The sequence below is a fragment of the Pleurodeles waltl genome, chromosome 7 (assembly GCF_031143425.1).
Source record: "Pleurodeles waltl isolate 20211129_DDA chromosome 7, aPleWal1.hap1.20221129, whole genome shotgun sequence".
NCBI classification, from domain to species: domain Eukaryota; kingdom Metazoa; phylum Chordata; class Amphibia; order Caudata; family Salamandridae; genus Pleurodeles; species Pleurodeles waltl.
The window spans coordinates 1111915702-1111939907 of record NC_090446.1 but is presented as its reverse complement, the minus strand read 5'-3'; the positions used below and the strand labels follow the sequence as shown (position 1 = coordinate 1111939907).

The window sequence follows — 24206 nt, the reverse complement described above, 5'->3', positions numbered from 1 at the left end:
TTGTTTTCCCATCATTCATCTGGACAGGAAAGGACATTACTTCCTGCATTCTCACTACTTCAACCAACTTCTCAAGTTGTTCCACCACTTGTGCAGACAGAGATAAGGGTGTTGCATATATGGGCCTTTTAGGGCTACATCAGATGTTGGGGCAGATTTCCTATCCCACTGAAACCTACCAGGTAAAATATAATCATGTGCATCAACCAGCACTCTATACTGCCAATCCCCACAACCATACCCAGATTTAGGTGACGTACACTCTCGCACAGCAACCTCACAACACAGATCCAGCCTTGCACAGTCTACATTCTATTAACTATCACACACCTCTGAATTACAGAACACAAAACACAACTCATGGTCATTAACAATTCCTCTGCAGTACTTCAGACATCATTGACCTAATCACCTATTCAACCATTTTTGCCAGCTGTAGAAATAAATCACAATAGGAAATAATTTCTCTTTGTTGAAAAGTGTATCCAGTTGCATCTCAAATGGGTCTGCTCTTTAGTGCCTGCATAAGAACCCCACACACTTGATTGCAGAATGCCACATTCATTTCAAAATGTAAGTAACTACTCAATTCATCCTAACAAGATGTCTGTGTTTCTTCCAAGCTTCCAAATATGGATGAGAGACCGCTTTTGTCCATCCATGGGTATGTGGCCAATGTCATGGCGACTGGTAAATGCTTCAATGCTAGCCAACAGTTTTGTCTCAAGAGATGAGTTTTACTTCAGCTCCAATTCAATAACTTAATTACTATTGCAAGCAAAGCATGGGATAGAGTTGATGAGAGCCCTAACACATCTCTTGACTAGATTACTGCAATATAGTCTGTACCAAAAACATGAAAAAAGCATTTATAGGCTCCAGAGACTGGCAAATTTGAAGGCTGGGCTTTGGTTAAATTGGGCAAATATCATTCTGGCACTGAGAGTAGACGAAATAATCAGATTTAGTACATTCTGCATCACCTACCAGATACTGGAGCAATTGCTCTAAGTACCTTCAGATACTGGCCTTTCACCACATTCCAAAGGATAAACTGAGATCTAGCAGCTCAAAATGGATCAGCCCTTCCTCCTTCGAAAACAAGAAACACAGAGGGAAAACTCTATGGGCAAGATCGCACCAATTATATACTCGATTCTCCCTGCTATGACACTGCTGTTCATGGAAGTCTTCTTTAAGCTGACTACAATCTATACAAAACTTTTCCTGTCATTTCCACAAACCAGTCCCCAATTTCACCTTCTCTATGGAGATATCCCCACAACCACTCGAATACGTCTGTTGAACCTCACAGGCATACTATCTCAGACCTCTAAGGTGATCCACAGAATGGTATGCTCTCTATGGGACATAAAATTAAATAAAAACAAGTGGGCACTAAAAGAATACTTCTGTTACGGTGACAATAAGATTCATTGCAACTCGGGTCATAGCTTCCAGTGAGGACTGGTAGGAGGGGCAACATCTTAGGACCTTTTTAGAGAAAGGTATTAATGCCATTGAGTGCTGAATCATTAATGCTCATGTCGTACAATGTAACTAATGGAGTTTTATGGATGAAAATGCATAAGGCCATCGAAGAACTAATAGCATAAAGGCAGCGCCATGGTTATCATCTACCCATAATATGAGACTGCCTAAGATGTTTTAATGACCAACTCATTGCCTCTGTGCTGGTCGGAAACAGGATTGTCCTTGGTAAAAGAGGTTGTAAGACCCGAAGAAAGGGTTTAGTTGCTCCATCGCAGCTCTCTAAAGAAGCTTACCAGGGAATGACGAGTTAATGATAGGCCTGAATTTCGATATATCTGATAAATTTGCTTGGGATTTTTTAAGGGGTGGTACTTCTCAGCTGCTCATTTGAGCTTGTGTATGACATGACCTATCGGTAATAAGACACTGATTGGTTCCCATGTTGCAATGTAGATGGCAGGGAATTCAACAATATTTTTCAATAGGGAATGGACATACATCATTTGGTGAACATAATGCCTTGCTCTTAAATGATAGTCTGGAAAATAAATGGAGAGGGACTAAAACGTGAAGGTATCAGAGGACTGCAGGCTTGGATACGGCCTTAATTAGAATATTGTAAATTCCTCTTGTGAATGAGCCTCTTCAACTTCAGCATCCTTATCTACAGGAGTGATTTCATGGAGAAAAAATTTAACTAGGGAATTGCACTATGACTGTAATACAAACAAGCATTTGCAATGCAATGGGTCTCACATTTGCTCGAGTTAGAGCTATTGCTGTTGTAAATTCCTAACTGGACTTTTTTTTGCCACATAAATTGAAAATGAAAAGTAAAACAGTTGACATAAGCAAGCCAATTCAAAGTGCCATGGCCGCCATGAGCAGGAGCGCAAAGGAGAGACACAAAAGGAAAAAGAAGTTCACTCGCAGTCAAACGTATTGGCAAACTTGCAATTATCCATGTAACAGGATCGATGGCCAAAGCAGTAACAAAACTGCCTGAAGGAAAGACAAATGTAAAGCATTTATCAATGAAAACAAAGGATTTTTTAAAGGCAAGCCCAGGAACGTGTGATAGTGATAGGTGTGTGGTGGGTGTGGTTAAAAGCCTACCGATAGATTACAACATGTCAGAGTGCTTGCACACTCGACCTAAAAATATTTGTTGCTATTAAGTTTTCTGGCTTTCCGGAATTCCTTGGTGGGGAGCTGGCTTTGATAATAATGGGGATTTTTGTTTTTCTCTCAGAGTTAGGTTTTCGTGGAAATGCAACTGTTTCTGTAATGCTTGTCATAGGTCTGGATTGTAGCTTTCACTCTGCTCATTTGCCACAAAAATTTATTTTTTCATCTCTGGCTTCTAGAGAACCACATACCCTCCTTTTGAGGACAAGGCAGAAATTGCAAAGGATTTTTTTTTTTGATCAATGCCTGTTTTTAGCCCTATTGTCACATGAGTGAACATATTTATCAGTCATTCACTGTTAAAGCACAAATCATTGTAATTATGTTTCTGATATTTCCCTGCCCTTTTTGGTGATGGGGTCCTTAGGGCTGTTACAGCAGGTGCAGTCTGTTTCGAGTTGACGACTTTACACAGCAAAGGCACAAGACATGTGGTCAGCAAACGTCCATTGAGATGTATTGTATGGTATTGTAATTCTATTTATATGATGCTTTCTAACCCCAAGTAAATGCCAAAACAGAATAGTGTACGGATAGCTCAATAAACATTGGGGGAGTGATTGGTTGGAAGACGGATGGCCTGCAGTGTGGACTGTGTGGGAAGGGTTTTGATCTTATGCATGAGTGCCAGGGTGATGCTTTTGTTTTAGGTCACTGCGCTTAGGCATGTGATGGCTGAAAGAGGAGTGAGAGATGGAATGTATGCACTTTACATTAGTGAATTGGTGCGCCTAATTGAGTGTGTATCTATTGGATCCAACCATGAGTCAAAGTATTTATTAAAGGTTTTAATACAGCTCAAACATGATCCGAAAGTGTCAGAGAACTCGACATAGTAGCAGCTGAAAAGAGTACAAGATCAAACAGTAGTGTCAGAATTTATTTACACATATACAGACAGAAGAAGAAATTAGCAGTGCCATATGAGAATAATGGCAAATCTAACAGACAATAATATGAGGGCAAGATGAGTACCTAGTGAGTGAAGGTGAACATCAATTTACTGAACAGCGAGTCCTTAATGGACATCACAGAAATGCCGAGAGAGGCTACCAAGTCCTAAATGTTGTCTTGGAATAATAGTTTTTTTAGTTCATTTTTGAAGGTGTTAAGGGGAGGATTGATGTCATAGCTGGTGGAGCAGAGTTACAGACTATTTAGAGAATTCTTGAAAAAGACTCTGGGGTCATTACAACCTTGGCGGGCGGCTTCGACCGCCAGGCGCCCGCCGCGGCCATAATGAGATCCCTGTTGGGCCGGCGGGGATCTCGGCCGCAACACAGGAGCCGGCTCCAAATGGAGCCAGCGGTGTTGTGGCTGTGCGACAGGTGCCCCACGACTCCCCTTTCCGCCAGCCCCATGAAAAGGCTGGCGGGAGGGGGACTGCAAGCAGCGCTGCCCTGGAGGATTACTCCCGCCAGGACAAAAGTGGCGGGAAACCGCCGAGACAAAAATGGTGGGAAGCTGCCGGTCCCGGTGGTGCGACCACGGCGGAATCCCCCCTGGAAGCACCACCAGCCTGTTGGAGGTGCTTCCTCCAAAACAGCCCTGGCGGTCGAAGACTGCCAGGGTTGTAATGACCCCCTCTGTGAGGATTTTACTTTTCATAAATCCTGGAGTCTTATGGAGCAGGTTCTCCTTACTTCTGAGGAGACTCTGATGGCCTATGTCCCTTTTGCCATTGCTTAGATGTGAGTGTTGCGGTTGAGGTTTCTGACAAGATAGATGCCCACTGATTTTGAGATTTCCAAATCAAAATCAAAAGGTGAGTGACCCATGTTTTAATTTAAATTATGACAGTGCTTGATGGTAGAAAAAGGAAGAACTCAGATTTTTGTGGGATGTGTTTGAGGCAGTAATGCGGGTATCCAAGTCAGAATATTTTCAGTAATGTTGGGTATGTGCTCTGCATCTTCAAGGGAAGACATTTTCAGATAGAACAGGGTACCATAATCTTCTAAATGGAGCAGAATGTTCAGGTTGCTCGAATTGGAGTCTAGTGGTGCCACACAGAGGTTAAAACGTGTTGGGGGAAGAATAGAGCCTTAGTGGACACCTGAATGAAGTGTGGGATTGGAGGTAGCATTGTCCATTTTTTTTCCATAAATATCTACAGCTTCCACATGCATTGCACACCCATATCCATGCTGGGACGGTCCTCCCTGAGGTTAGTCCAGCAGAGGCGAAGGTTTTGATGGGCGGCCTGGGTAGAGGTGGGGTCTCCCAAAAATACCAAACTCTGGTCACGAACACAATGAAGCCGCTCATGAGCCTTTGAGAGCAATGGGAGCACTGGCTGGGGCACATGGAGGAGGAGGACTGGAGGGATGCCTTGACGGCCCGAGGGGCCTGGCCATTGTCTCCCACCTCCGCTTAGTACAGACATACTTCCTACATGCTGCATAACTTACACCCAATAATACAGGTCTTCAGCCACACTCTGCCTGTCCCCGTTGCTTACAGACTAATGCTGACTTTTATCACATGGTGTGGACCTGCCCACATATAGAGGCCTACTGGCAGGCATTGAATACTGAAATATCTGGATTGTTGGGGATTGAGTTAGAGATAGCCCCGTTGCCAATCCTACTGGGTGTCCTGGAGGGAGTGGGGAGCAGCAGGCCAGATCATATTTTTATGGGGCTAGGATATCTGGTGGCCAAGCGACATATAGCTGCCAGTTGGATATCAGAGATGGTGCCCAGTGGAGACGAGGGGTGGATTGGTGTGCCCAGCAGGAGAAGCTACTCTATGAAATGAGGGGATGCCCAGCTAAATACCATAAAGCGTGGGGTAAATGGAGGGGGGTCCTGTGATATTCATTTACAATGAATAACCTCAAGTATGGCATTGGCTGCTCAGTATCAAGGTCCATGGGGATGCAATGTGTTAAGAGAATATTATATCCATACCCTGTCTGGGTGAAGACAGTGAGTACATGCCAAGGTGTAAACGTGACCTGTTATTAAGTTGTTCTAATAATAATCAATAAAGATGTTTATATAAAAAAAAAAATTAAAGCATTGGACATTTTTATACATTGGATGTGATTACTCGTCTATGAAGAGAACCATCCAAGAACTGTGTCATTCAGCCTCATTCATTCCTTAGCGTTTTAAGGAGAGTGACATGATTTACTCTGTCAAAGGTAGTGGAGAGGTCAAGAAGGATGAGAAGACTCTAGTTTCCAAGGTTAAGGTTTAAGGCTACGGAGAGCATTGTCATCTATTTATAGAGAGGCAGTGTCTGGACTGCAGCCTGGTTGCATCCATTCAAATAGATTGTTTTCTTCAATTAATTGTTTGAGCTGCGACCTAAAGCCGCTGTCTAAGACTTCAGCCAAAAAAAGGGGTTGGAGACCTGTCTGCAGTTAGGCTTAGTTGGATCCATACCTTTTTTCAGGCGTAAAACTTGGCCAGTTTTTAATCATTTGGGAACTTTTAAGTTTGTCCATTAGGGAAGATAGAGGTGCTGATTTCCTTGAGGCGCGCAGCCTAACTTGGTTCATAGATGTGAGACAGGTGTGTTTTTTAGGTGATTGGTTTGCTCAGTTCAGACAGGGAGACCGCTAGGAAGTTGGTCTGGATGATTTTGGCTTTTAAGGCAAAACCATTGGGGCCTTGCGAGTTCGGGAGATTTGTCAAAGCAACATTATTTTAATTTTCTCAACAAAGAACCTAGGGCATTTCTTGCATCTTTTTTTGACATGTTGCATAAGTCATTGGATTTATGGAGTGTGGCGTACTTTATAGTTTCGAAGAGTTTTTTTTGGATGGATCTTTGCCTGGTCAAGTTCCTTTCTTATATGAGAAGCTTTAGCTTAAAAGGTGATATATTTTTGTGTTTATTTCTTTAGTTTCAGAGTTTCATTAAATGTGTTGCTGCTGGCTTTTGATGCCAGAGTTTTTCAGGGATTCTCAGTAACTTCTTCTTTGATTTATTTATTTCATAAACCAGTGTGCTGATCTTCTAATTTTAATTCTTAGACACTAATGTGGTGATAATTTCTCTTGTTCTCGCTTTATATACGTCTGTCAACTATTCGACTTTTCCAGCAGATGGGATATGAGGCAGGGCTTGTTCCACTTTGGAGTCGAGTTTGGGAGGTTTTTCTAGTTTCTCAGCATGTGCTTGGGCCTTCTAGGTTGACCTTTCTTTGAAATTTGTGGAGAATGCGAAGAGAACAGGATAGAGAAATGGTCTGACCATTGAACCTGGTTAGAATATTCGTTTTTAATTCTTTTTTTCAGAAATTAGGTCAAGGGTGAGTGGGGATGTGCAGAATTTCTAAATTTGATGTCATTTAGCAAAACGTATTGGAGGGTTGTGGGGATTCCTTCTGGTCCCTACAGTGAAGATTAAAGACTCTGCGGAAGATGTTGCTTGATGTAATGAGGGAATCTGCGATTATTTCAGTCAGTTGGTGTACAAACAATGGTATAGGCTCGTTCGTGGGCGATAACTTGCAACACATTACACATGCAATTCACCTCTAAGGACAGAGTGGGCAACCTGCTTCTCCATAAGTAGGTGCAGGGTAGGTTGCAGGTTTTGCAAATAATTTCACCTTGAAGGTTGAACCCAAAATATATTTTCAAGAGCGAAAGAAAGCCTGGCCTTCTGTAGTTGTCAAAGTATTTTAAAGGAGATGTGTTTGATCTAATGCTCCTCTGTGAGGGAGCAGGAGTGGAATGTAAAAGGTAAACCCATTCCGTTGTTGGGCTGTTTTGGGTAATTACTCTGCTCTTGGGTTGCTGTCTTTAGAAACGATAGTTCTCAAAGGGTGTTGCTGGAGATGTGCTCTCCGGTGCCTGGCTGTACTGCGAAGGGAGTGGAACTCGCCTCTTTACCTTGCTAATGGCGGCTGACCCTCCGTGGCTTCTTGCTGGGTGCTTTGCAGGTGCGGAAGGCGGCCGTGTCTCGCACCTGCTGCCCTTTGTACTGAGAGGGGGTGGCGCAGACTGCATCCGGGCGTGCGCGGCTGGACTCCAACCACCTGCAAGAAACAGAGGAGGATGAGGGTGCTGACAGCGGAGCACAGGACCCCGTCCATTACCCCTCAGACAATGAAAAGTAATAACCGCATGTAACCATGAATGAGGCGGGCTGGTGTGCTTGGTGAAGCACTGACTCAGGCCCTTATTACAAGTCTGGTGGTCCTGGGACTGCCAGACTTCGCATTGGCGGTCTGACAGCCGCCAAAGCAGCAGTATGGCCTCCACATTATGACCATGGCGGAGCTGCCACAGTCTGACCACCATCACCGCCAGGTTGCCGCCTGACAACAGTCTGGTGGTGCCGGCGGTCCTAGTCTGGCAGGGCAGTGCTGCAAGCAACTCTGCCCTGGGGATTATGAGTTCCCTCTTTGCTGGCTTTTGCATGGCAGTTCCACTGTCGTGCAAAGGCTGGCAGTGATGGGGGCCCCTGCACTCCCCATGCATTTGGCATGGGCAGTGCAGGGGCCTGCATGTACAGCCCTGTCACACTTTTCACTGCCTAAATTACAGGCAGTGGAAAGCACAACGGATGCTGTTGCACCTGATGCACCGCAACATTGACGCCGGCTCGTTGTGGCCTGTTTCCCACTGGGCCAGTGGGTGGAAACGCTGTTTCCACCCGCTGGCCCAGCGTGAAACTCATAGTAGGGTCAGTCGGCGGAAAACCGGAGTGGCGGTTTTCCATCCTAATGAGTTTGGCGGGAGGTCGCCAGCCAAACTCAAAATGAAGGCCTCAATGTCTGTCTTGGGGCGCAGCTGAGAGTATGTACTCAGTCTCTGCCTTCTACAGTAGTAAATCGGTTATCACCAGTGGTTCTCGTCTATACCATGATAGGCGGGTGCGTGCAGCAAATGGTGCCAGTCTCTCTAGTGTACTGATAAGACTCTGCCAGTTGGCGTGAAGACATTGTGTATCTTACCTGCGCAGTGGTGTCAGCTGACAGGAGCAGTGCCAAGGGTTGTTGGACAGTGTCAGGTTTTCCAGGGTGCCATAAGGGAAGTTTTTCGGCAGGATGCTCAGCCTGTTGTTCTCTATGTGAGCAGATTTCAAGGTTGTGACCCCTGTAAAGGCTTTATCGGAAATCTGAAATAGAAGTGAATACCTCGTTATTTGAGTCATTGATTCCACATGTATCCCTTTTACACATTTGTTTGTCTTTAGGAAGGGAGTTGCAAGGCTGTGCCTTGATACCCATTCTCAACGACTCAAAGGGACCCATTATGATTGCCTGGGATTTTATGGTGGTAATTTGACAGTAACAGTGCTACCGACATCGGCGGTCCTAGTAGCTGACGTGGAGGAGAGGGTGTATTACCAGTGATTACAAGTGGAGCCCTGCGGTTCCCCGGAAACAAATAAGAATGACTGAATTAGCTTGTAATTCTGGGTCTGATTTGCTCCGTAATTCATCGTTTTGGCAGTTCCAACTGAAGCATTGCAAATCTGCAATGTTCCCACACATCTGATAATTTTGATGGGACCCTGGAATTAGGTGACCACTTGTAATGATGTTAAGAGGGCAGTCTCACGGAGGCCTTGGGGTGTTCTTGGGTGCTTTGAATTGTACCAGATTTTAAATATTGAAAGTATTACATAGGAAATTGTTATATATAGTAGTGATTTCTGTATTGTTGTTGATCAAAAAAGTTATTTTGGAATGTTAGTATTTACAAGAACAATATTTCTTATATTGAACTGCCCCACCGACATTGAGAATACATATAGTGACGCTACTCTGAGTCTTTGAATGGGCTGGGATGCTTACCCAATGATTGAAATATAATGGAAAGACTTCCTATGCCTTAAAGTGTTCTTCGGGGGTTTCCAAACCTTTGAACATATAGGAAAATCATTGGACTGTGCTGGAATGTCTTCTAAATGCTAGGCATGTGCTTCTATTTCTTCCTAGGCCTTTGAAAGGGATAGATAATCTTCATAAGCAATTATGAAAACTAGAATTAACTGCTCCATTCCAATAAAAATGTTCTACAAGGGATAATGCATCTCACACAGCAGATATTTGTAACTGGGTCGCAAATGTATTGATCCTGCCCTTCCATAACTATCATTTGGGTGCAGTTGGCCACCTTTGAAAACTGTATTAAGCCATGTCCCACTCACAAATCTAGTGCGGCTCTGGTGTTACTCCTTCAGTCACAAGTGGCTCTGGTCAAGCGAGGGGAGCCATCTTAGTCATGTTGGCCAGTGCTTGTCAATGCTTGCCCTGGATAAATGACTGTAATACCTTGTCATTCATTGACTCATCTAAAGTGATGGATGTCACTGTTTTAATTTTGGGATCGTGGTGGGCGGCAGCTGTTAAAACCCACCTAGTCAAGGTCGGCATTTCTCCTTGGCTTGAGGAAGTCGCAGTTTTTCCTGTAGGCTCCTGATGTGTCAACTCCCACTCCAATCGTTTACTCATTTTCTGTCACACTGAACCTGCCTTTCACTCACTAAAGTTGTCACCTCCGATTCCTTTAGCGTTATCACCATACATCTGGTCCATCATCTCCCCCAAATGTGCCTTATCACCGGTGACCCCCCAACTACCTCATTTGATAATTTTCTGTCACCTCTCTTACCTGTCAACCACGCCTTCACTTTCCCCCGTCTCCCATTTCTAGCGCTTTGTCACTATTAGCCCCTCCGCTCCCCTTCCGTGTCTTACCAGCGATCACCCCCTCTCCAGCCTACCTCTCATTTGTTGTTCCTTTGCTATATTTTCCCCTCTCTGACACTTGCTCTTCTGCTTTCTCTAAGCGAGTTCTCCGCAGCCCCATCTGTTTCTTTTCTAATTTCACTGCTCTCGGTGCGCCATGACTAGCTCTCTTAGCCTCCATCGTTCCTTACCCTCCGGTAGCTTCCCGCCTCTCCCCCTCTCATCCTGGCCTCCCCTCTGCTGCATCACCAGCGCTTCCTTTATCCTGGACCCGTTCCAATGGACACAGGCGGTGGGACACAGACGTCTCCTTCAGGCGGTTAATTATAGCTGTGGCTCGCTGAAGAGCGCCCTCTTTTCTGCCAGCCCCTCTCCCCGCCCGGTGTCCAGAGGAAACGTTTTTTGGCTTGCGCCGGGGCCTTGCGCTCAGGGGGTCCTCTGTTCGGTGTTTGCGTGCCTGCCTTTCCCGCTCGAGCGGCGGCTCTCAGCCCTGGCTGCAGTCTGAAGCAGCGGCTATTTTTAGCTGCTCGTGCTGGGGGTGAGACCCTCGCACTCCAGTGTTTCCCTCTCGATCTCAGAGAGGGCACCATGAGGGCGACATCCCCCGTCTCCGATTCTCCCGCCCCAGCCCCTACCCTACCTCTTTTACCTGGGGCCCCAAACTTTCCTGCGTTTGCATTCTTTTAAAAAAAAATGCTGTACTTTATATTTGCCTGTCTCGTTTTCCCTTGACTCTTCTTATTCTCTTTTACTGCATTAGTCTGTTGCTCCTCTCTCAACTCTTATGTTCTGGAAGACACTCATTACCCCTCTGTTGGGTACTGGAGCGTTGGATGTCGGCCCACCTGCCATGGCCTCCTTCCTAGGTTTACCCTACCTTCCTTCATCAAGGAAATCTGAGCCGCTCCTGTCTTCATTTGGGGTCTCCGGACGGGTGCCAGGGCTTTTAGTTTCATAATTGTCTCAAGGCCTACAATTCAGGCGGGAGACTCCCGAATTTTAACCCCAAAATGCTTTATTTTGGTTGGCCCCTGCCTGAACCGGTCTATTGCCATGTATTTAAGAATAAAGGTATATTTATTCAGCCTTGTTACAAGTATGGGGGTCACAGGGGATTGATTCCTCGCCCCGCCCAGAGTTAGAGAAACTGGGGGACCCATAAACTCTGAAGTTAATAGGGATTACTGGAGAAATCGGTAATTCTGGGTCCTAGTAATGCCTTGCACTGCCTGCAGTTTTCCCTGAAAATTTCAGCAGCTGAAATCTCTGGGGTAAAGAGGACAGGCCCGAGTTAACACCGTAGACCCCTTGATCCCCGGGTGGGGTAGGGCTTGTAGCAGGGTTACTAGTCCCAATCAGAAATTACAAGCCCTGTACAGCAATATTCTAAACACTGAGCTCAAATTTTCATTTCGATATTTCAGTTTCCCTTAGCAGTGTTTGTGACTCATTATACTTGTTCAACAGCATGTGCTTGAGCAGGGCAATAATGTGACCGAGATAGAGATCTCAGTCTGACTAAAAGTACACAGAACTAATAATTAAAAAACATCTTTCTGAGAAACCCTAAAATTCATGATACAATGTGGCAGATTTCCAATCATCCATCTGAATTGGAGGTGACATCACTGCATTTCCCATCATCCATCTGCACAGGAAGTGACACATTGGTCTCTTATCAATCAGTACATAAATCAGTACTTGTAGAGCGTGGCTTATCACCCACAGGGTCGCAAGGTGCTGTGGTGGGCATGCTGATCATTCAAAGAGCCAGGTCTTGAGATTCTTCCTGAATTGCTTCAGTGATGCGGCCTATCTGAGTTTGAGACGGAGTGTGTTCCATGTCCGGGCTGCATGGTAGGAGAAGGATCTGCCTCCAGCTGTGTTTTCCTTGATTCTGGGGATGGCGACCAGGGTGAGGTGGGAGGATCGGAGTTGCCCGGTGAGGGTGCAGAAGTTCATGCAATGGTTGAGGTAGGCTGGTCCTAGTTTGTGAAGTACCTTATAGGTGTGAGTATGTAGCTTGAAGGTGATGCGTTTGTCGACCGGGAGCCAGTGGAGCTTTCTAAGGTGGGCAGAAATGTGGTTGTGGTGGGGGATGTCCAGGATGAGTCTGGCTGCTGCATTCTGGGTTCTCTGTCGTCTTGCTTGTAGCTTCTTTGTGATGCTGGTGTAGTGTGTGTTGCCGTAGTCCAATTTGCTGCTGACCAGGACGTGGGCTACTCTCCTTCTAGTCTCTGTGGGGACCCATTTGAAGATCATTCGAAGAAGCCCCAAGGTGTGGAAGCAGACTGAAGAGACGGCGTTGCCTTGACAGGTCATGGAAAGTGTTGAGTCCAGAATGATGCCCAGGTTGCGTGCACGGTCGGGGCAGGTTACCAAATCTGCGTTCGAAGCAAGAAGACTTAGGGCCTGATTTAGAATTTGGTGGAGGGTAATACTCTGTCATAAACGTGACAGATATCTCGTCCGCCTTATTATGATCCCATTATATCCTATGGAGATCGTAATATGGCTGACGGGATATCTCTCACACTTGTGACTGATTATTCCATCCACTGATATCTAAATCAGGCACTTAATTTCCCGTCATCCATCTGATCAGAAAGTGGCATCACTGCATTATCCATCTGCACAGGAAGTGACATCACTGGTTTCCCACCAAAACCATCTTTTAAAGAAGAAGTCATTAAAGAGGACTTAATTCCCCATCATTCATCGGCACACTCCTTACCACCCCTTGTGCTCCTACCCCCTCCCAGGACTTACCTAATGGCAGCCACAGCATAGGACAGGGCTTGCGTCTGGCTCACCAAATAAGCCACTGACATATGGGACCTGCCACACAACTACGCTCTGGACATGGTCTTGAGAAACATGGCTAAATCCAGCCTCTGCACCAGACATTGCTACAGACACCCCTGCTAGCTACAAGCTTGCAAGGCAAGACCGTCAGCACAAGCCAGAAGCAGTTACCATCATATTCTAAGAAAACCTAAGCTGCACAGCCTACACAGACACCCCCACCAGTTGCAATGAAAACCTCATGTTCAAGGTATGCATCACAGCCAACTTCTTCCTAGGCAGAACCCTTATATACAGACCACCAAGACCCCACAACAATTTCACCAGCAATATCAAGGACTTCATTTAATCCCTTATTCATTGCCAACACCTTCATCCTCCTTGGCGACCTTAAATTTTACATAGAGGACCGTTCCGACCCAATCTCTGTAGCCCTTCTAAGAAACCCCAGCCTCACCGAGCATGTTACTGAACCTACCCACACCAGCATACACCTATTGTGCCCGATTTTTTTCCTCAATCAGCAACATCACAGTTGACAGAACAGCAACTATGACCTTGACAGGCTACATACTCGTCAGTTTCAGCAAACCATCCTGCACTACCACAGACCTACTGCCATCGGACTTGCCCGCCGCAGCTGGTAAAGTGTCACAGAAGAGGTCTGGGCTTCCACCTTTTCCACGCACAGGTCCAAGCATACCAGCAGCTTGCCGAAAGCCATCAAGAGCCTCAACAGCTGGATCACTGCATGCACCAACACCCTGGCTCCTCTCAAGCGCAATCCAATGGCAAAAGCATGACCACAGGACAGCAGGTACAGAGAGGAACTCAGGCTGATAAAACACCACTGCAAACAAATGGAGAAATAGTCAAGACATCACAGATAGAGACCTCTTCATATCCACCCTAAGACGCGACCACCACCAGATACGGAACAGCAAGCGTTCAACCCTTGCAGACTACATCAATGCTGGCACAAATAGCAGCAGGAAAATCTTTGCCATCATTAAAGATTTCACCATGCCTCCAACTACATCAGCCCCTCACGCGACCTTTGCAATAAGCTCTTGGAATTCTTCTTTAACAAAATCATCTCTATATATGGCACCTTCGACCCTCAACAGACCCTGTCACTGTTGCAATTCAACTTCTCATTATGGCCGAAGAACGAACTTTAACCTCATGGCCCACAGTCACCACCATCCAAACCTCTGCTGACATGAAGACCATCCACTCAGGTGCCTCATCTAACTATTGCCCCACCAGGCCTTTACCAAAGGACTCCTACCAACCACCAAAGGACTAACACCCATCCTAAACTCTTCTATCGACTGAACCTCATACCCTGACATCTGGAAACTCTTCACCATCACGTCCATGTACAAAAAAGCATTGACTGAACCAGCCCTGCAGCTATAGAACTATCTGCCACCTACTGTACACTGCCAAGGGCCTCGAGAAACTAATCAATTGACCACCTCAGCAACTGCTCCTCGATACCACACAGTTCAGATTCACGCTCGGCACAGTACAGAAACAGCACTTATTGCTACCACAGATTACAATAGAATTATCCTTGAGAGATACAGCAGCCCTCATACTCCTGGATCTCTCTGCAGCTTTCAACACTGTCTCACACACCATCATCATCAGGCACCTGAATGAGACTGGCATCCAAGGACCCACTCTCTGCTGGGTCTACTCCTTAACTGATGGAACACAAGCTGTCAGCCTGCCACCTTACTCATCGGAACCCACATAGTCATCTGCATAGTGGCTCAAGGTTCGTCACTCAACCCCACCACTCTCAAAGCATACAATGACCCTCTGGCCAACGTTATCCACACACGGCATCAATATCCTCTCCTATGGAGATGACCTCCAGCTCATAATCTTCCTCTCAGGAAAGACTCTCCATCACAGGAAATAAGTTCACCGCCTGCATGATCAAAGTCACTAACTGGATGAAAGCCAGCTGTCTCTAGCTCCACGCCTAAAAGACAGAAGTAATTATCTTTGGCAAGAACGCCAGCTGAATTCTGATCCACACCTACACCTGGCATATTAAGATCCTCAGAATTATCAAGAACAGCAAACTGGATATGATGTATAAGTGCCCACGGTCACTGCATCCTGCTTCCACACCCTGAAGATGCTGAGGGATATCTTCAGATGGCTACCAAGCAACACCAGAAAAACTGCCACTCTTGCCCTAGCCACCCGCAAGTTGGACTATGGGAACACAGCAGCTTGGACTATGGGAACACCCTCTATGCCAGAATTACCAGGCAACTCACCAGAAAACTACAAACAGTCTATCCATAACCTCCCATGCAGAACTTGCATCACACCAGACTTTAGGGAGCTCTACTTGCTCCCAATACACAACACACACATATATTCAAGGAGCTATACAAATGAGGCCCCACCTACCTGAAAAGTCCCTTCTCCTTCTATTAACCACTCAGACACTTACCCTCTGCTGCACTCCTACTCGCACACATCCCACGCATAAACAGAACTAGATCAGAAGAAGAGCATTGTCTTATGTTGCTCCTAAAGCACAGAATTATCTGTCACTCAACATCAGAGCCTCCTCCTTTGTTCATGAATTCTGCAAGAAGCTGAAGATCTTGACTTTCCGTTAATCAACCTACCATAAGCAGGGGTAGGCACATGCAACTGCTCAGCCCCAGGGTACCTTTTCAGGTTATAGTGTTCTTCAGAAATACATATAACATAATCGACACACACACACACCTCCACCCTCCTCGTCTCTTCATCTTTCTACCCTTTACCCCTCTACTCCTCTCAACGTCCTCCGTTTGATAATTTTATTTGGTGCACCTCGAAGTGAACAACAATGAGAAGTAATATTTTAGCCAAGCAGGATGGCACAGGAGCGTTTTCGAGAACGCAACCGGTGGAGGGCATTAGTGAATGCTTTGTAATTTTTGTTCCTGAACTGATGATTTTGTGTTGGTACTCCCAATGTGTGTGAGTTTAACAATGAATCTGCAAATGGCTGGAGTAAGGGGTGCTTGTGACATTTAAATTGTGTTTTAGCCTGTCACATGCCACTATAGTGTTTCACCCACCTACAGCCTTGGTGTTCAAAGTGTTTAATACTGGCCTGTGTATATATTGTTTCATCTTACAATGAGAATCATATTTATTTATAGCTTCTCTTCCTCAAGAAATTATTTTTTGTGAACAAAGTTTCATTCTTTCTTAGTCTGCATGGAATAAATTTGTATTGCGATTGTATGCTGCTGAGAAATTGCTTACTCTGGCATTCCTGGAATAACTAGTTGGTTTTAACAGCTCCAGGCTCCATAACCCATTGGTTTATGTAAGAGTCTTCATCACTGGTGAGGAAAAGACATCTCAGAGCCTGTGCTGACAGTTTTAGCACATTCCAGTGATCTTCACCACAGTGCTGCAGATTCTTAGCAATGCTCGAGCTTTCTGTGCAGGGGTCACTGTGTCAAATGATGGATAGTGTCAAAGCCTGACACGTCTCCAGATTACTACTGTGCTGTCTCCCCAGGCCTCCAGGTCCCACCGCCCCCTCCATCGCCGGTTCGGTGCAGAACACGTGCGGTGGATTATAGTAATAGCATATTTTTTCTATATAGCGCTTATTTTTGCTACTTGTAAATTGTGCAAATAACAGTTATTTCTGTTACATAATTTAAAAGTACTACAGACCTTAGAATGATGAATGTTTGAGGTGTCTCATTTAGAGTTAAATTCGTGACCTGCAGGTCACGTTGGATATCAGCAGCGAGCGCATAAATCACTGCTTTACTAATAACTCCACATTTGCTGCTGAGGATAGATGAGGTCCCTGGGGACTGTGTCAGACCATCAGAAGTTGGAATATTTTAAGAGGTTCTCATCAAAAGTTTAACGATTTAAATAGATTAAATAGTTGCAAAACCGTGTTGCAAGAATGTACAATTTGATCAATTTTTAAAACATGCAGGAGAAAACCCTTGTAGGTCTTGGTGAGTGCGGGACTTGCCACTTTGTAAAGTATAGAAGTTATAATACTTTCTAGGGCTTCTTTTACCTCCCAGCCTGATCCCACTGCACAGTTGCAAAATGGATCAATCGTCAGCAAGATCCTGAAATCTGGAACTTCCTGAGCATGGATAGTAAGGGCTTCCGCTTCTTTTTTTATTTTATTTCTGGAAGAGCTTGTCCTCCAGCTCTCAGGGACGGACTGGGAACCAAAAGCAGTCCTGGCAATTTTGTCCGACCAGCCCCCAGGTCGGTGGGTGGTGGCGGTTTTTGTGGTGTGCAGGTGCCAGCTTGCTGCTGGTTTCGTTACTGGGGACCCCTGCAAAACCAGCCCCCAGTCACGAAAACGGCCCCCACCCTTCCAGCCTCCCAGGAAAACACCCTATGCCCGCTACGGCCAGTCTGGCCCTGCCGGCTCTAGAGGAGTTTTTCTTTCCTCATGAAAACTTCTATCAGAAGGCGGTTCCTACAAGTTCTGGAAGAGGTTCTCCTCTTAGGCTCTTAAAGTAGTTCCATTCTTTCAGGCTTTGGAAGATGTTTCTGTTTTCTCAAGTTCTGGGAGAAGTTCCCCTCTTGGAAGCAGAAAATCCCCTCATCTGGGGCTTCGGAAGGGGTTCTTCTACCTTTGGGCTCTGAAAGTTTGCTTTCCTCTCTGGAAGTGGTTCCTCTGTTTTGGTGCTGTGCTAGAGGGTCTACTCTTAGTTTTGCCTGAGACTGGTGCCTTTCCTCTTGGCCCATGAAAGCAGAGCCTGTCTCTAATTTTCTTGAAAAATTCTTCTCCTTTTGATCACTGGAAGGAAATCTGTTGATATGCTGTACTCGAAGAGTATCTTGTTGAGTAGGTTAATTCTCTTTTCACACTGTCCAGTAGGTATGTACTCCTTGGTCACTAGGAGGTGATCCTTTCTAGTAGAGGTTTCACTCCCAATGGGTTAGATAAGAAGTTGCTTCATTTCAGGTTTAGAAGATGTTCTGTGCCTCTTCGGCTCTGGTAGAGGGTTTCCTTCCTTTTACACTCTGGGAAAGATCATCTCTCCTCAAAGGCTCTAGAAGAGGCATCTCTCTGGTTGGAATCTAGAAGAAGTTTATTGTTTTTTAGACCCTGAAATATCTTTGCCTACTCTTGGGCTCTACAAAATATTATTTCTCTTGTGCCTTTCCCTTTTGCATTGGAAGATGACCCCTCCTAGTGTGTTCTCCCACAGGGTCCTCATCATTCATGCAATATATGTTCTTTTTAACCAAACTTTATTGGCTTTTTCATTTGTTACAGATGATGGAGCAAGGCAAAGTAACAACAACAGTAAATGTGATCAATGGACATTCATTAGATACATGAGTCTTTACTCTGGGGTTACCAGAATCCCTTTCAGAGGGCCACAGGGCACACATGGGTTATCGGGCCCAACCTTGGTGGTGGAGAACTTAAATTCCTGATGTCCGGGCTGACCAGTTATGGATCCTGCTCAACTTGGCCAAGTACCCCTTCTGCACTTGAGTCTCAGTGGTAGCTGTGGTTGAGCAGTCAAGGCTCCCTTAAGGGGATGTAGCCAAATACTTGTTTTTATAAGAAAAATAATTATTCTATTTCTAATTCTACACTTGGAAAGAGATACAGCATTCAAATGCAGTAATATAACCCCCTTGAGGTCGGGGCTCTAGTAGTTGTCAGGCGAATACCTGCCCTACCCTCCTTTGTGTAATGTGTTTAGTGTTATTCCCCATTTACTGGTGGCCGCATTAGCAAATTATTAGGCTGTACTCAAGAGTTCTCCCTTCTGACCTTCTAGGAACTTAGATAAAGGGCCTTTGGTACTGCAGCACCATTAGTAGCAAGTCCCCTGGGCTCCAGAGGCCAGATTTTAGTATCAGCCGCTCCAGCGGTATGGCAGTGTTCAGTGGTGCAGTGAGTGCCTTTTCCTAGGGCACTTCCAAGTCTGGATCATGTATGGTGAAGTAAAGTAGCCGAAGTTGCTGATCTCAGCAGTCACACGGTCTGTGCACCTGGCCCTCAAATCAGTGAGATTGTCTCCTGGCATACAAGGGTCACAAAGCCGATACTACACACAGGCAATAGTCTAGTTAGTGCACAGCCTACACCTCACTAAAGGAATCACTGGATCTCGCTGCCTCTAACGCTTTCCTTTCCTTGACTGGGCACACTGGTCTTGGCGAGCAGGCAAATGATGGTGCTCCAGGGCAGGTGATTTTGGTGTTCTGGGTGATGTCCTCCCATCCAGCAGGGAGACGAGCAGGCCTTTGCCCCCAGTCCTAATTACAGGTGGAAGTCTTGCAGAGCTTCCCCTTCTCACACAGCCTGCCTGGCTGCTTGGCAGATGACACATTTTTGTGTACTTAACCTCCCTTTCTTATAGTCCTTTTATAGACAGCACATGTGATTTATGCTCTGGGTCTTTGAAGTTTCATGTTGGGGTTCTGCTTCTTTTGAAGTGGGCACTTCTCATTTAATCTTCCTTCATGAAAGAGGTCTGTTACAGCAGGCACGACTCCAAAGCTGGTTGTCCACAAACAAATTCATGTGAGTGACCAGAGTTCACACCTGGATGTCAGCCATAGTGATATGTGCATCAAAGGGTTAATCCCAGACTCCCAGCCCTACTCTTTATGATTTTCTTATCAGCTGCATCTCCCTTCCTGAGATGTGTTCAGGCTCCTTCTTTCAAAGAGCAGATTTTTGAAAGGTACAGGGAGTTTCTTCCTTCCCTCCAGTGTGCCCCGCTGAACTCACTAAAATTTAGTAATACACAAATCTGTCTGTTGGGTTCCCTCTCCACCTTATGCCTGGGCTTCCTAAATTGGAACCTATGGTCCTTCATACAGTGTACCATTACAGGCACACTTGGGGTATTTTTACATCAAACTTACAGTCCAGCACTGTTCTTCCATGCATTGTACCCTTACATATACCCATGCATCCAGCACACACACTCAGTCTGTGAGCAGTGTTCATCACTGAAGCTTTCCTACATTCAATCATGGTGTACCTATTTTAAAACACGCACACTGCCAGCCCACACACTAGCTATGTGTCCTCTGCATAACACTTCACACTTCATGTATTGTACTTTACACAAGCACACACACACCTAGCACGTGGTCCCTGTGCACACACAGCACACCTCTACATCTCTCATGTAATGTATTCCTCTTAGGCCTACATACACCCAGTACATGTACTAACCACACATGTACTGCAAAGTATTGCTCCATCCTTGTACTGTACCCTTCCCAGGCACACATTCAACTAACGCAGTCACTACTCCTGCTCTATGCAGCATTCCACATCTACCTGATATAGGCCAAGGGTGAGTTAAGCACACAGTAGCTGAACTTTTAAAAAGGTGAGTGAGCCTGTAGACATCACTCCAGTGACACAGGGTAAAAAAGTCCTGTTCATTACTACTGATCACTACACAGTATGCTGCCTCCACTGCACTTGTGCTTCTTAACTCCTGGTGAAGGAGATAGCCTTCCACCACTATGAGGGAAGCACTTTGGGCACCGCTCCCGGTCCAACAAGACATTCCATGAAACAGGCCCATGTTATGCCACAAACACACCAGTCCTGTTCTCTTACGTCAAAGAAAAAAAGAAAATCAGCATTAGGGATCCAGATCACAATTGGGTACTTGGGGCACCTGTCCATGCAAATAACTTTTCCATCCCAACACAGGTACCAACATAATGATTTTTATATATACGTAGTAAGTTGGAAAAGCATCCTTTGCCCTTTGGCAGTCGCCACTCGGTAGTTATAGTTACAACCATGTTTCCAGAGGAAATTGTTTTTTTTGTTTACTAATAACTTTGGTGCAGTTGGACAATTTTTCTCAAAACGTTACAAAAAAATGTGTCATCCACCTCAGCTTCTCCCTTGAAAGTTTTGAAGTGATATATCAAGTGGAGGATGATAAAAACTGAGGAAATGGGTGTCTCCCAAAACACATTTTTTCCATGCAGTTTTCCATTGGAAAATTGACCAGAAATACTGCAAAAGCAGCTGAACCGGATTAAACCAAGATTGTCAGAAAGCTAGATCTTGATCCAGGAAGCCTACTTTTTGTGATTTGGTGTAAATCAGTTGAGTAGTTTTCAAGAAATTAGTGTTCAAGATGTATATACATTTTATGCTGTGGGACATCTTCGTACCTGACAATTCTAGAGATAAAATGTGATTGTTTGCTATAACATCAACAAGGATGTTGTAGCAGACCTCAAGCTCCTGTCCTGTAAAAAGTTTTAAAAAAACACATAGGGGGCATGGTAGAGTTCTCCCAACCCCCGTGGTCTGGTAGGGGCATGGCACCCAAAAGGGCTTGTTACTGCGGATCCACAGAAGATATGCTATGAATATTTTTAGAGAGCAGCAGGTTTACGCCCTTTTCAAATAAAAGCCTCCCAGGGAGGGTCAGTGCATGGGGGTCGGTGCAATGATAATGTTATGGGGACAGGTGCATGTGGCCCTCCTTCCCTGAGCCATTTCAAGCCTTGGGAACCCCATCCCCAAGGGACCAATAACATTTTGCTATATTGTAACATATTTTAAATAACATAATTTGTAAAGTGAGGTAATTTTAGAGTCAAAGGGTGTGTGGTGGTAAGTGGAGGTAAAGGTAATTTTAGTGTTTAGCGGTAGTCAAACCCCTAAAGGGAGGTAAGGGTAATTTTAGTGTTATGGGGTAGATAGTGGTATAGGGAGGTAAGGGAGGTTTTAGAGGTGTCCAGTGGTAAAGTAAGGTAAAGGTAATTTTAGGGTTCAGGGGTGGGGAATGGTAGAGGGGAATAGGGGTAATTTTAGGCTTAGGCAGTGGCAAAGGGGGTATGGGTAATTTTACAGTTTAAGGGTAGTTAATGGTAAAGTGAGGTATGGGTAATGTTAGCGTTCAGTGATGGGTAGTGGTAAAGGGAGGTAAGGGTAATTTTAGAGTTTAAGGGTGGCATTGGCACAGGGGCGGTATGGGTAATTAAAATCTTATATGTGTGTATATATATGTGTGTGTGTATGTATATATATATATATATATATATATATATATATATACATACATATGTATATATATATATATGTGTGTGTGTGTGTTTATATATATATATATATATATATATATATATATATATAACCTACTGGTGGTTGCCAGTAGGTAGTTATAGTTAGGACCATGTTTCCATTGAAAAAGCATGTTTTTTACTTGCCTATATCTTTGGCACCGTTTGACTTATCTTTACGAAATTTGCCAAAATAGTATTGCAGTGATTCTTGTTGTACATGTAAAGTTTTGGGGTGATCAGTCAAGCGGGGCCGAGAAAAAGTGGGCTAAAAAAATGTCGCATTTCCCATGTTAATTTTCATAGGATTCTTTAGATACGACTACAGGCCGAACCACTGGATGAAATTACACCAAATTTGGCAGAAAGCTAGCTGTCGGTGTGCCGATTATGCTTCCGCTTATTTGGTGTGAATCTATTCAGTAATTGTTGAGTTATTGAAGGGTAAATACATTTGTATATCTCTGGCCGTGAATAATATATGAATTATTTGCAAATACGTGTTGCAATTGGCTGGCCGCAACCTGACTACAAAGTTGCGGCCACCATTTTATTTCACGGGACACGGTCCCCGGGGGTGAAAATCCAAATTGAAAGTGCCATAAGTGGTCAGGATGAAGGTACCTTGAACACCTGGGTGTAATATAGGTGTGTTTTTGGTGCAAATTATAGGTTTAATATTCACAAATATGGAAAAATTTTAAAGAAAAACCACAGACTCTTTCAAACACTAATTAATTCATTAATTCATGCACTCAGAGACTCATGCGTCCTCTCACATTCCCACTCACACACTCATGCACCCCCTCACACCCACCCAGACTCACACCCCCACTTTCAGACCCACTCAAACACTCACTGACCTACTCACAGATCCACTGACAGAGACAAGCGCTCTGGCCAACCTGTGCTGCCCAGAGCTAAAGGACGTGCATGGAGTAGGGTTGGGTGGTTATAACCCCTGCTGTGCACAGCCGAAGGCCATGCACAGCGGGGTTGGAATAACGTATAGTAATTAAAATTGCTTTATGTTAAAAAACCATAGAAATTCACTGAAAAAAACAAAGGTGAAAGGGACGTTATAGTTAGGTTCTGAATTTAATCTCACAAAACCATAGAAATTCAGCAGTTATAGTTAGTTTTTTTAGGTAACTATAGCTCACACCCTAAGGTAATTATAACTTGTGCCTTTGCCATGCACAGCTAATTACTCCACATATTATATCATTGAAGACCTATTTTATGCCATCTTTCATACTCTCACTGCAGCATTTGCAATGAACATATCGATGAGACAACTCAGTATGTTGAGGGAGGAGTTATAGTTACCTTAGGGTGTGACTTATAGTTACTTAAAAAAAGAACTCTAACTATAGCTGCTATAACTGCTGAATTCTGTGGTTTTGTACGAGTAAATTCAGAACCTGACTATAACGTCCCTGTAACCTTTGTTTTTGTCAGTGAATATATATATATATATATATATATATATATATATATATCCATGATAGTATGTGTGGGTAATGTATTTGGTAAAGAAAGATCACTAATATGAAAAATGCACGTATTACTTAACTAGGAAGATGGGGGAGGGGGAGGAAGGAGAGGAGGCCTTGGTTTTTGTGGAACCAGGTGTGCTGCAAAGGTAAGAGCTGTGCTGGCACAAGAGTAATGGTTGATAGGGCACTGATATTAATGATGGAAGAACTATAGTTTGCTCAAATGGAGTTTGAGGGGTAGGAATAAGAAAGATGTTGATGTTTTGTAGATTCATCACAAGGTGGTGACAGGCACCTGGGAGGGGGTGCCATCTCCCATGGGTGCTTTCAGGGTCATTAGGAGTGTGTCCCAAGTCCCTACTAAAGGGCGTCTTCGTAAACCTCTGAATTCTTCTCAGTGGGGGCCTTACTCCCAGCCCCTGCCCACTTCATGAGGTCTGCATGGCAGGCTAAGAAAGATGGTG

The 24206-nt window shown here is 44.8% G+C and overlaps 2 protein-coding genes across 2 annotated transcripts in view; one reads left to right on the top strand and one right to left on the bottom strand.

Annotated features, from left to right (window-relative positions):
* Positions 1-24206, top strand: part of ACSF2 (acyl-CoA synthetase family member 2) — a 599164-nt gene that overhangs the window by 415032 nt on the left and 159926 nt on the right. The window lies entirely within an intron of this gene.
* Positions 1-24206, bottom strand: part of CHAD (chondroadherin) — a 57066-nt gene that overhangs the window by 21819 nt on the left and 11041 nt on the right. The window contains exons 2-3 of the mRNA XM_069200072.1: positions 8600-8763; positions 7533-7678 (exon numbers count right to left, since the gene is read on the bottom strand). Coding sequence (XP_069056173.1) covers positions 7537-7678; positions 8600-8763 — 306 coding nt within the window. The 3' untranslated portion in view covers positions 7533-7536. The remainder of the gene's footprint in view (positions 1-7532; positions 7679-8599; positions 8764-24206) is intronic.